The sequence below is a fragment of the Lutjanus erythropterus genome, chromosome 8, assembly GCF_056507025.1.
Source record: "Lutjanus erythropterus isolate fLutEry1 chromosome 8, fLutEry1.hap2, whole genome shotgun sequence".
Taxonomy (NCBI): Eukaryota; Metazoa; Chordata; class Actinopteri; order Lutjaniformes; family Lutjanidae; genus Lutjanus; species Lutjanus erythropterus.
In genome coordinates this window covers 10,922,030-10,935,496 of record NC_139324.1, presented here as the reverse complement: position 1 = coordinate 10,935,496, position 13,467 = coordinate 10,922,030, and the positions used below count along the sequence as shown (strand labels likewise).

Genomic DNA, 13,467 nt, shown 5'->3' with positions numbered 1-13,467 from the left:
ATATATAATATATTTTTATTTTTCCTGCAGTAAGTCAAGTCAGTATGCAATGCAGTGGCTCTTCAGACCAGACTCACCCAGACTGGAGCTTCTAACAGCCAATAAACCCTATTATACATCTATATGTCTGCTTTATTGTCTGTTCCAGGACAGACTTACACTCACCATCTGCTGTGCTGTGGATGATAAGAAAGTTCAGAGGGCTCTGCACTGTGATGTTACTGAGCAGACTGGAAATCTGCCGGAGAGAGAAAACCGTACGATCACCATCCACAGACAGAAACAGAACGACTTGAATCATCATCTTGTTGAAAGCTAATTAACAATAAGTGCTGTTAATTTCACTGATAGACGACAGCAATGTGTGCTCTTACATTTATAGGAAAGAAGGAATTCCAGGTTAGAGAAAAGCAAAAATCACATCTCTGAAGAAGATCAGTACCCACCAGTGAATATTAACTATATTTCCTTTCATACAAAATTAATGTAAGGGACAGTAAGCTGTATATCTAATATATGTATGTATGTAAATATCAAAACAAAGGAATGATTGTATCATGACACTATGGTCAAGAATAGACGTCTCTGAACTGATCAAATCTGATTCTTTCAATAAACGGCCAACAAATAAAATACTTGTACGATGTAAATTCCCATTTTCTTTCATAGACCTTTTCACTTTAGCCATTTTGAGATGAAATAACAGGGTAGACACAGGTGTTACCAATGACACACTAAATGGAATGGGACCTTCATTAGTATCATTGGTAACACTGAGTTTTCCTTACTATATCATATCAGTATGAAGGTCTATTGTATAATAAATGGTCCTCCAGATAGAAACTGAGTATCTGGCTTATATTTTGACCATTATTTTCTTGAAAATCATATTTTATCCTCATCCTCAGCCTCAGCCACTATTGAGGTTAGTCAAAGGAACGAATCTTTGTAATCTTGTGCTGTCGCGAATAAAAAAAGCTCTTTCACAGCACACATTTTGACTTGTCGGTGCAAAAATAGCCACAGGTGTGATTAATCACACCTGTCAACATGCCTCACTTCCTTTTAAGTGTCCCAGTAAGCCATGCCAAAGAAGCAGCATGTGCACGCCGTGGGCCCTGAAGCTGGCAGACCTCAATGGAATGCAGCCATCATTAATGTTATTAGTTACACCTGTGCTTTTCCTGCCATCATGTGAAAATGAGAGAAAAGGCCTGCCGGGGTGCAACACAAACATTACACCCGTTTCTAAATTCATCTGAAGTTGAACTGAGAGTTTAATAACCCTGTGGATCAAGAGGAAAACGCACCTGTTGTGCGACATCAATTACAAAATGTTGTGATACAGTAGAGTTGGATTGATGCAGCCTAATTTGCACGCTGTTGCTGTTTCTTACAGAAGTCGACAACGGCCGCGCTTGTAGTTCCTTTTTTTAATGTCATTATCTCAAGATCAGAAATATTTTGTTATTTTGTTAAAGCATGTTTTCTCATGATAACAGCTTCATTTATCTTGCTGTCTCAAGACAAATGAAAGGCCAATTTCTCAAGAAAACACAATTAATAATTAATTATCAATAATTTACTACAAGTAAACTCCTTTTGTCAAGATGATTGGAGGACTGCTGTATGAAGAACTTGAGTAGAATCACTATGAGGAGCAGAGTTGGGCAGTATGTCAATTAAATATGTTTAAAACACGTATTTAATTACATAGTATTTTATCATTTGTATTTTGATTGGTGGTAGAAAATAAGATGTAATTTCTAACTAAATACTGTAAGAGATTGTATTTGTGTATTTAAAATGCTTAAAATATGTTATTAAATGTTATCAGACATGTTCATGTATTTGTGCCCATCTCTGATGATGAGGACTGATTGCTGTGAGCAGATTCATGTAGGAACTACTTTCTTTCCACAGTAGAAAGAAAGTAGTTCCTGTAGATTCTAGAGTAAAGAAAGTAGTTCCTTCATGGATATCCTCACAACAAGGTCATTGGATTATCTTGAGTAACCGGGTCATGATTTCCGGAGAGAGATATTTCTGTTGAGTTTTTCAATTTCTTTTTTTCCCTTTGAACACCAAAAGCCCAGTTCTATTTATTTGAGGGAGGGCAGACATCTTTGCAGACAATATCTCCCAAACTTTGCAACTCACGCCAAAACTATCTAATGGATAAATAGCACTACCAACAGGAGGAATATCATAAATTTTTGACTTTGGGGTGACCTGTCCCTTTAAATTAATTGCTACAGTTGTCAAGACGCCATCTATTCATGCTTGCATGGTGCTCCAGATCTTTGATAATGATAAAAGCTTTTTATCTAGAGATAATGAAAGAATTAACTTGTGATCGCAAGATTACAGTATCGAAAATTCAACTTCTGTAGTATCTATTACTTTTTTTTCTACTTCTTTTATTTTATTAGAAATTAAAACAACTATGTGTAACAGTTATTATGTATTGAGATAAGCATTTTTCAAAATAAATCAGGACTGGACATGATTGGACTTTCAATTATGGTGGAGCCCACATGTCACATAAATATACTGTTTAATGTTTTCATATTCTGTCACAAATAACAGTGTAATTCTTTCTGTGTATGCCATGAATGTTCTGTCCTGTGACCTTAAGAGGTCACTGACACAAGATATTCTTATGAACACCCAAAAAAATTGGGTTGACCAAGGTCATGTCTAAACGACCCCCCCCCCTCCCCCCCCCCCCCCGCCAAAAAGAAAAAAAAAGAAAAAAAATTCCTTGAAGTTATCTGCAGGCTGATTAGGAGACAAAATGGAACTTTTGAGTAATTGCATAACTCTGAAAAGTTAACTTATAGTCAAAGGCACAGAGCCTCTCAGTGGTGAACTCTCAGGGGAAGAGTCCGAGGCACAGAACCCTCAAGCACATAGGACAGGCCCAGATGGGAAGAAAAGAGACGCGCAACCCAAGACTCAAAGAGTGAGCTTATGCAGTTGTAAATGCAATGTGTCTGCTTAAATTAAGTCTAAAAAACCACTTGTTAGCTGTTCCATGGGCTCGGAAAGGCCACTAAAGGGTAGAAAGGCTGATCTAAACATTTATATGTGAAGCAATTCACTAGATAAGGACTGACACAACAAACAAATGTAGGATAAATGTGCAATAAAGCAGTTTCCTTGTGCGACGTTAGGGTGCGGACTCTGAAAATACTTGTAGTCCCTATGAAAGATCAGGTTGAATAATTATACTATTAATGTTATAGCTGTGATGCCTAAACTGTCTGAAGAGAGAGGAGAAGCAAAATAGGCTGGTTGACCAAGAGTCACTGCAAAGTCGACAAATAGAGACAATATAGAAGCAGCTGATAAATCTAAGCACACAAAACACAAGCAAACTCAGCTATGAAAGAGAGCGTCTCCCTCCAGCTGGAGGTATGTGGTGCTTTGTGTTCACATCGTGCTGCTCTGCACAGTCCTGACAGCAATAACCTGTTATTGTCTGGCGAAGTCTTCCCTCCATCCGAGACATTTTTGACATTCCTCACTGTGAATGGCACAACTGCTTTCAGAGGTCTGAGAGAAGAAATGTGACTGGCTGAGAGGACAGTGATCACCACTCTCCAATTTCATATTGCACTCCATCCGGCCTCTTTGTACATGCTGCTAATACTCCTCTCATGAATGAAAATAACAGGTGTGCTTGGACACTTCCCCTGAAGACCGCCCGCTTTGTGCTGGTCCTTGCAAGTAAAATAGGCTCCTGTGTCTCATTTACATGTTGAAGGCCAGAATAAACTGTTTTACATGAGTCTAGTTTGCTTTCCAGCCATGGGACAGACAGTGTTTATATGTCTGTGTCAGGCCTGGAGCATCACCTGTGTATGAGCTTGTATTCTAGCTGTTTACTCTCTCAGGAGTGTCAAACTCTATTTCATCAGGGGCCAAATCAGTATTATGGTTGCCCTCTGAGGGGTGCGTAATACTATATAACTACACCTCTGTGACCACTCAAGCTCTGTGATAATTAATCATTATTCTTTAGGTAAGGATAAGTATGTGTCAGCTGACCCTGTTGTGTTGTAAAAAAAAATGTTAAGCTTATCTTAGAAAATAGACATTTACCATAGGTAAAGTTTCTAGAAGTTAGCTACTTTAGCAAAACACTAATAAACCAGCAAGCTAATCTGCATCAATCATTAGCTAGCTAGTTACCTAGTATTTTACCAACATTAACTAGCTGGTTAGTTAGTGTTTTGTTAACTTAAGATGTGGCCCTGTACTTTTATAGGAAAAAGAGAAAGGTGGTACCAAGTTTGCTCAACTGTTATTGGAGCAAAACATGGGGGCTCAGCCTTTCTTACTTGGTAGATACCTGTAGCCTATAGTCTCTTGTTTTTGTGTCAAAGTACCAAATAGGGACAATAACTTTTGAAACTACTCTAGTATTGAGGCAGAGCATCGTTGCCATCAGAGGGGAAACTACACTACAATGTAATCCTTATGGGCAACTGTGTCCTGTCAGACTCTGTCCACTAAAGTGCTTGTTTTTGCTACCGACAGGGTCAGATTGTTATTGTAATTGTCTGACAAATTATGGAAAGGATTCCCAACAGAGAGAGACATATTTTAAAGTTAAATAGTTTGAATAAAGTTGACCATATTAAAATTACTGTTGTAAATGTTAAAAAAAGAAAGTCTGATGATTTTGTTTAGAGCAATAAAACAGCTGTTTCTAGTCTTACTCAAACAAAAAGCTCATGTTTGGAATTCAATTTTTAATGTTTCATCAACTAAAATGGTAGCCTTTTATTCAAAAATATCTCTTTTCAGACCCCTGATCTACTGCCACATAAAATGAGGTGCCGTAGACCTTAGAGTTTGATATATGCTACGCGAACAGCTACTGTTGTGAAATTAAGCGCATGTTCAAAGTCGTACTTGGTATTTGAGATCCACTTTCGCTGGGGAGCCGAAGTATTTCTCAGCGTAGGCCGACCCTTTACAAGGATGGAAAAGGAAACTGTTAATGAGGTGCTATAGTGAGTAGGAACAGCATCACTGTGTTAATTAACTCATTATTCATTCATGATATCACTTCCAATGCCTTTCAATATAAGTTTGTCACTTAACATTGGACACTGACAAATGGAAAATGCCACTGATCATTAATGTAGCTCCAATGTATGTATCATGGGTTTGTTGGACATTCTGAATCAGTTGTTTAGTGTTTAATTAAATCAAATGCCATGACCACAACTATCCCACAGTCAGGGTCATATGAAAAACGAATGAATCAGATCTCACCATAGAGTCTCCAGTTTGTTATAGGAGCTACAGCGATGCCACACCGCAGCATAGAGCTTTGGGAGAGGAGCAGGAGAGAGGAAAGAAATCCTCCATATGCCTGGGAAAAAAAATCAACATGGCTGCTTTGAAAGAATGTTGTATTAGAAACAGTATGTGGTTATTTGTTTATTAGATACAAAGGCTGTGTTACCTTCCCATAAACTCCAACTCTGTTGCCATCGACATAGGGAAGCCTGATCAGGTGCCTGAAAAATTAGAGCAAATTAACTAAAAAGCAAAACTTAAGACACATTTTTGAAAAAAACTATAGCAGAAGATTGCAAAACAGCATTGCAAGTTCAGATGGATTGGAGCTAATTTAAGGCTTTAACGAGGGACGCTCCAGTCATTTTGTTTGACTGTCGATACCAAGTGTTTTTTGTTTTTTTTTACAGACATCTCTTTTATGGTGCTTTTGGGCCAAAGGGGAATTTTTTGCTGCAATACAGTGAGTCACTGAGAAATAAAAATAGAGGCAAGTCTGAGTAATACCATAACAATACCTTATCTGGTTCATTATAGTATATCTATTGTCTGTGAACATGATTTCTGCCTGGGTCCTGTCAGTTATCGTCACCTCCCATGATCTCAGGCTAGCTACTTCAGATGTCTTCAAACTATGCCTTTTGTCATGTTTGTATGTTTAAAATAATCTGAGCTTTTTAGCAGGCAGCTAGCTCACTTGTAGCTACTCACTGACCATGGACACCTAGCTTAGTCCACAAAGCAATCCAAAAGTCCTCACATTGAGATTTATCAGTAGCAGCGTACAAGTTGGACATATTTGGAGTTACTGGGAAGGCGTGTATCTCCTCTTCTGACAGAGGTTAATTGTCTCTTTAGCTTTCATTGGCAAATGCCACACTATATTGTATATAGTTCAGTAAACAACTGAATTGTAAAAAAACAAAAAAAACAAACAAAAAACCCAAACTAAACTCACTCCAGAGCTGTGATCTGGTCTTGAACATCAACAGTTCCCAGTCTCTGGTGGACCTCGTGCAGGATCCTCTGACCCTGGAAGCCGCTGCCCCGGCCGTCCAGACGAGCCACGATGACGCTGTCTGAGCTGACCAGCACGGAGTCCCAGCTGAGAGAGAAGCGGTCACTCACGGCCTGGCCACCAGGGGCGCTGTCACTGTGAAAGGACAGTATGAGTTTAATCTATTAAGAGGACCAAGAATTCAATAAAAATGTTCCAAAATAAACTCAGACTAAATAAACATGGACCTTTTTGGCTTGTGAGTCCTCAAATCAACTCTTCTTGCAGCCCCTCCTCATGGGTTGCATATATCTACTAGCTGTAAGTATAACTTTTAGAGTCCTTAAGTTGCAGTTTACAAGAAAAAGTAAAGATCAGAGAGAAAACTGACAAAAATGAGTATGATGAGTGAGTAATCAAATGACCCTTCAAATTTATTTTATAACCCCTTGTGGGGAACCTGACCCCCAGGTTGGAAAACTCTTAATTTCAAGCCATTTGTTTCTTAGCGTCTTCACTGAATAAGTTATTGAATAAAATAATTCTGCATTGTTTCAGCATTTTAAATTAAGCAATATAATGAAAATGAAATTACATACATAATCAGTACAAGTGGGTGCTCCTTTGTTTCATCCAAATCTATTGGGACAATTAGTTCCAGACGAAGTGCTGCAAAACAAGTCAGAAACATAATTTCATAATGTTAATATTATTTGTATTATATTTGTATTTCCTGCGACACATTTCTCTAACCCACAGCTTAACATTCACTCCAGAGAGCTTTTTGATGGTGAAGATGAGTCAGAATGGGAATATTGTTATGCTCTGCATGCGGATCTGTGGTTCTGACTACATCAAAGTTGAACATGCTGCGTGATCAAGTATACGAGCAGCATCAGTCATGAAAGGAGTCTGTACCATCAGGTCCCATTTCCAGAACTTCAGACACTGACAATTTGTCACCACCCCTCAGCAATTCACATGCACATGCATGGTGTTAGCAGCTGAAAGCAGCGCAGTGGGCTTTGAAGTGACTTTAATGTAAACCCATCAGTGGCTGTACAAGACTGGGACTCCATGGTTTTGCAGGATGTTTCAGAACCTTTTCAACCTATGCTCTAAGAATGAAAAACATTGGACTGAGTGGTTAGTTTTATTTTGATTAGACTAGAATACTGTCATGGTTTGGGGGTTTTGTTAGCTAATTCCTGTTTTATTTTGTAGTCCTGGTCCTCCATCCAGTGTCGTGGTTTAAAGGAATCCCTGCTCAGTAACCATGATAACTTACACCATTGAACTAGCATGCACTGCGTTTAGCTGTGTTAAAAACAGTTCTCTCAATTGTCTTTTTGTGCTCACGTCACTTATGTCCATGTAGAAACACAAGTTTAGACCTTTTTCTATAAGGCCAACCATGGATTTACGTGTTTGCTTTAGTTTAACAGAAGGTATTAATTTTTAAAAAAAAGTTAAGAAAATGGGTAAATTACACTTAACAGTAACATTTTTTTATGGGTGGTAATAGTTGTTATAATTTTGATAGTTTATCCAGAAAGTGACACAACAACCCAAAGCCAGCTGATCAGAATGAGCATTTGGCACACAACACTCTGTGTGAATCAGGATTTAAGGCACTGCCCCCGGGCGAAATACCAAGTTTTTAGGGAGTCTTGTATAAGACGCCCCGGGCTGTTGATGTAATATAAAGAGAGAAAAGTCCACAGATGAAGGAAGTGGTGTGGATGGATGGTTCAAAAACAGGACTTTCAACCAGGACACCGGGGTTCAGTCCCGTGTGAAAGTTGAAAAGGCTTTCTGTCCTCATCTGACACAGTCACTAAAGGGTACCTTGTGCTTCAGTATCAAATGCCGAGGGGTGGTGACAAATCACCAAATTGGCATGAGAAGACATTGGTCTGTACTAATCAGTCACCGCAATCAACAGACAGGAGAAGTTACATAGTAAATAGTTTTTCCAGTTCGGATGCTTTTGCTTCATTCAAAGTTTAATAGTATTTAAGTTTTATGTATATCATGGTCGAAAGTCAAAGACAGCTGGACTCAAAAATGTAAAGAACAAGAAACAACAAAAGAACCCATTTTCTGTCCCAGTTGGGTATTGTCCTGTTTATCAGAGCGTGTCTTAATACTGTGTTCCCCTCCACAATCTTGTGTTACATGACAGGGCCAGAAAAAGAATTACTTTAGGTAGAAGAAAAGTAACACTTACAACAAATAAAACAATGAGTAGATGAAATCCTGAATAACCAGTTCATTGTAATGTCTTGCTTTGCAATAGTTTGTTGTAGTTATGTCAGTCTTGCATCACCAGACTACTTTACAAATACAAAATATTCTGTAATTTCTGAGGGGTGTTATCAGCGGGTGCAGACCAGAATGTTTCTGGATGCAACTGGACAGAACTACAACCAATCACAGCCACGATTTGTGTAAAGTAGGGCTGAGTGGCACATGCAAGTTGGGTGTTTGGTGTAGTTTCAAGGAGGAAAAAACAGTGGCCTACTCACAGAGTAGTTGTGGATGGGCCTGGGCCCACTCACTTGGCACTCAGGCCCACTCAATCAGAAGGCTTCATTATTTTGTTGACTAAGACCAATAAAAATTTTTTTTTTTTCTTGCTTTCTGTTTACCATCTAGGATCTAACCCAGTGTCTTGTATGCATGGGAATGCACTGTATGAGAAAAGTTGCACCATTGAATTTTAACCTATTTATGATTCTGCAACCCCCAAATTAACACTGTGTTAGTCGATGGTGAAGATAAAATTGGATGTTGTCAACATGGCGATACAGGCAATGCTTAACATAAAGCTTAGTGAACAACAAATTATTATCAGAAACCATATAAAAATTTTGCACACAGGTAAAGATGATTGCAGTGCCATACCAAAGTTGTTGATTTGTACACTTCTTCGTTCCCACTTGGGTATTGTCCTGTTTATCAGTGCGTGTCTTAATACAGTGTTCCCTTCCAGGATCTTGTGTTCTGTTACATAACAGGGAAAGAACAAGAATTACTTTAGTTAGAAGAAAAATCACACATACAGCAAATAACACAACAGATAAAACCCTGAATTACCAGTCCAGGTTAATGTCCTGCTTTGCAATAAACTTTTGAGAAATGATCAAAACTCTGTTCACACACAATAGTCACATTTATAGTCACACGAGTAAAGAAACTGTGAGCTCTTTGAAATTTCACCAAATCAATGTCAAGCAGCAGGGGAGCTAAAAATGTGACTTGATAAGAGCGTAATAATCAGCGTCTCTCAATCTGTGAGCCCGCAGGAGTGGAGGAGGATAATCTACTGCAGAGTCCCCAGACGCTGCTCTGAGTGCCTCTGATGTACACTCAACATCATTTCAGGCACTTAACGCCTTAACCTTAATTGCATCCTCATATCCAGTTTTTCCACAGCCAGAAATAAACATCTGTTGTTGAATTTTGGCTTAATGACTTAATCTCCAAAAATGACTTGATCGATTAATGCACTTTTCAACAAAAATCTATCTCCTACCCAAACATAATGAATAAATATATCTGATGCAATTGAGTGAAAGAGTAAATTGGTTCAAGTTTGTCAGAGCCAGAGTACTTACTGTTCATATCACTTAGTTTGTGAAGAGTAGTTTGGGGTATTCCAGGACCTGGAGAAAAAATATGCTAAGGTCAGGAAATTCAACTTTATCTTGCATTTTATTAACAAGGTTAAATGTTTTACATTAAGACATGAATCACTCCTGATTAAATGCAATAGAGCAATAAATTAAGAGACTTAAAAGAAAAAGAGGGGCTATCAATAAAATAGAACAGTGTAAAAGATAAAAGAATAAAGTATAATTTACAGATGAAAAGCATTGATGCATTAGTATATTTTTTCCCTTGTTGGAACTAAACTTTGTGCATATAAAGGTGTCAAAACAAGTGCTATTGTAGAAAAGCTCATATAAAAAGCAGACTACAGAAACGGACATAATTTCCTCTTTCTAGCTTCATATTAGATTCAGTTGTATGTTTTGGCCGACCAGACAAGGTCCAGTTTACATCAATGTTTGTATTTAAAGAAGACTTTGATGAAATCTTGAAAAAAGTGTATTTTGTCGCTGTTTTGACATGAATGAGCTCAGTGAATGATTTCCAGTGAGAAACATGCTAGAGACTATTTTTTACAGAGTATGGAGGATTAATAGTTAGATTCAAGTGTTTTGCTGAACATTATGATGTCACAGTGAAGTTGAACTTTGACTTTTTGGATATAAAATGTCACCATTTTATCCTATTAGACATTTGTGTGAAATTTTGTGTTTGTAATTAATGTATGGAATCTTGAGTTACGGGCAAAAAGGAGGTCACAATGACTTTGACCTTTGACGACCCAAATCTAATAAATTCATCCAAGTGGACATGTGTACCAAGTCTGAAGAAACTGCTATTGGTGAGTGAGTGAGATGTAAGAAAAATAAATCACTTTCATCTGCATGTAAACTCCAGACACAGGAAGGAGGAATTATGCCTCCTAACAGCTGGTTTGGATCAACTAGATATTTGCTAATGAAACAGAACCGTTTATGTATGTCAGAAGATTATTGATCAACAGATTACAGGCAGTCTTAAGTGGTGAGTTGTTTCAGTTTTGTAATTGTTTGCTCACCTATTGATGGTACAGATTGAACCTGCTGTTGTAACTATATCTGGAAGTGTGTTCCTTGATTGTATCTGCTGGACCTTTGCCAGTGTAACAGTCTTTGCCAGTTTTTGATGGAATATTATTGATCAGTGGGTTACACCGCCACATTTTTTTTTTTCACGTATTAAATAGTCCTCATTTAATGGTCCTCATTTAATGTTCCTCATGTAATGGCGTTTAAAATACTTTCACTAGACTAACACTCAATATTTTGTGAAAGTAAGTAGTTCAGCATGTGGTCATCCCTGTTTTCAATGTTTCAGCTTGCACTGAAAAATTAAATGTGTTACACTGACTCAACTCAAACATGGAAGATCAAGATGGAGGCCTGTCAAACTAAATATAATTACAGTGCAAAATGTATTAAATAACGAAATAACTTTCTGACAGCATTGTCGAGCCACATAAATGTATGAACCAAACTTTCACAGAAACAGCTAAAAAGTGCTGAGATGTGAATTAGATATCCTGTAAGTAAAAAAATGAGAAACTATCTCAAAATAATGACCTAGATGTCATTATTCTGAGATACTTGGTCATTATTTTGGGATACTAAGTTATTATATTGATAGAGTGTTCTCATTCTATCTCTTCACACTGGTGGAAATGCACTTCCATAAAATAGGTAGCATTGCTATTAACCACTAAATTATGATGTTGATGTCTTGGTTATAATGGGGTCTCACCTCTGCAGTTGAGAAGAACCTGTTGATAGTTTGGGCTGAGGATCGCGTCGTAGTAGGTGCATTTTAATTTGAAGAGGGAGCAGGTGAGGCATTCTTTATGAAATGGGTCCACAGTGGAAACTCTGAGGAAAACAGCAATGACGTGTGAGGACAAATAAAGCTAATTTGAGAGGATTTGCAACCATTGAGATACAGTTGGGCTGTTTCTAAGACAAAATATTGGAAAAATGTGACAAAGTAAAATATAGTAGGTGTATCAACACTGTAGTTTCAATCATTAAGTTTGTTTCTATCCACCTGTTTTTCTGTATATTTTTAATTCCACCTGACTGGAAAGGCAAAAAACAATATTGCGGAAATGATATAGCAATAAAAACTGGGCTTGATGCGACTACATGAAAACCAATACATGACACAATGCATGAAAACACGTGACTCAGTTGACCACTGAAGGTGCCGTTTAGCTGGAGAGATGAAAAAATGTCAATAAAGATGTGTGTAGAACGATATGGCGACTCCAATCTTCCCCACATTAATACCAACACAAAGTAAACATAAATACCATATTTCATCTCTTTTCCAAATGGATATCCACTGTTTGAGATTAAGCTCGTGCTGACTTAATTATGTCAATTATGTCTCTTCCTCTGCAATGGCGTAGTGGTAGAATTAGCACCACCAGCTGTTTATCTCATTGCACCAACTTCTAATATCCACAAACAGTTGTGGAGGGAAGGAGAAACTAAGTCACATTTTCATTTGATGATTTTCTGGAAATTCTGTTAAAATTTAGGTTACATTTGAATAGAAACCTAAAACTATAGAGTTACGTGACTCAGTTGTATGGACATAGCCATTATATTTTGTTAATATGGTCAAAGATAGATAACTAAAACCCATCTCTTCTCTACAGATAAACAAGATTTCACTGAAAAGTTTTAATAAAAGGATTCTGTATTCAAAGTGATTTTTTTATATGGTTTGGAAGGTTTGAAGATAATTACATCTTCACTATAAATTACAATCCATCACAACAATTTCACAACCATTTCCTCCTTTCTTTTTCCAACTTCCAAAATATGTGATAAAAGTTTAAAATATTCCATTCATTTGTACAAGGGACCCCCTACCACCTAGTCAATGATCCCTGTTGGTCCCTGGACCCCAGTTTGAAAACTACTGCCCTTTTAGACACTTCATTTCCTTGCCAAGTCTTGGATGAGAAGACTGATAAGACTAATATCTGCACTCTAAATATGAAGCTATGACCTGCACTACTTAGCTCACATCTCATTTATTTAATCCATACATAAACCAATTGTGAAAACAACAAGTCGTGACGAACTATTTCTCGGCCAGCCGCAATGCCATCCTTGACATTTCCTATAGATCAACCAAACAAGATACAACCTGTTAATTCATGAGCTGAGGTGCTGGTAGGTGGATTTTGCTACCTTCAGACAGGCTGACTGTTTCCAGTGTGAATTGCTGCTGCTCATATTTTTGTACAGGTACAAGAGTGGTATTGATTTTGGCAAGAAAGCAAATAAGCGTATTTCCCAAAATGTCCCATTCCTTAATGAATGATGGCTGTTTCTCTGCTTCTGCAGTATACTGAAGTGAAATTGATGGTGGTACCTGTACAACTGCCGCTGTGTGGAGCCTTCCTGTGTACTCAGGAAATAACTGAAAAACGTCAAATTATCCTGTTAGTCAAGAGCATTGCAGTGCGTCATAAATAACATTGTATGGTGTTAATA

The 13,467-nt window shown here is 37.7% G+C and overlaps 1 protein-coding gene and 1 long non-coding RNA gene across 2 annotated transcripts; both read right to left on the bottom strand.

Annotated features, from left to right (window-relative positions):
* Positions 1 to 4,923: 4,923 nt before the first annotated feature.
* On the bottom strand, positions 4,924 to 5,537 carry LOC146322504 (uncharacterized). Its single transcript, XR_014771298.1, has 3 exons — positions 5,483 to 5,537; positions 5,290 to 5,389; positions 4,924 to 4,982 (listed from the first exon to the last, which is right to left on the bottom strand). It is a non-coding gene; the product is annotated as an uncharacterized LOC146322504 (long non-coding RNA).
* Positions 5,538 to 6,270: 733 nt separating this feature from the next.
* On the bottom strand, positions 6,271 to 13,427 carry LOC146322503 (inactive dipeptidyl peptidase 10-like). The gene is made up of 6 exons (XM_084725369.1): positions 13,346 to 13,427; positions 11,708 to 11,829; positions 9,934 to 9,981; positions 9,221 to 9,319; positions 6,913 to 6,982; positions 6,271 to 6,469 (listed from the first exon to the last, which is right to left on the bottom strand). Exons 3-6 carry the CDS (start codon positions 9,938 to 9,940, stop codon positions 6,271 to 6,273), a joined length of 375 nt encoding a protein of 124 aa, XP_084581495.1. The 5' UTR covers positions 9,941 to 9,981; positions 11,708 to 11,829; positions 13,346 to 13,427.
* Between the last annotated feature and the right edge of the window lie 40 nt (positions 13,428 to 13,467).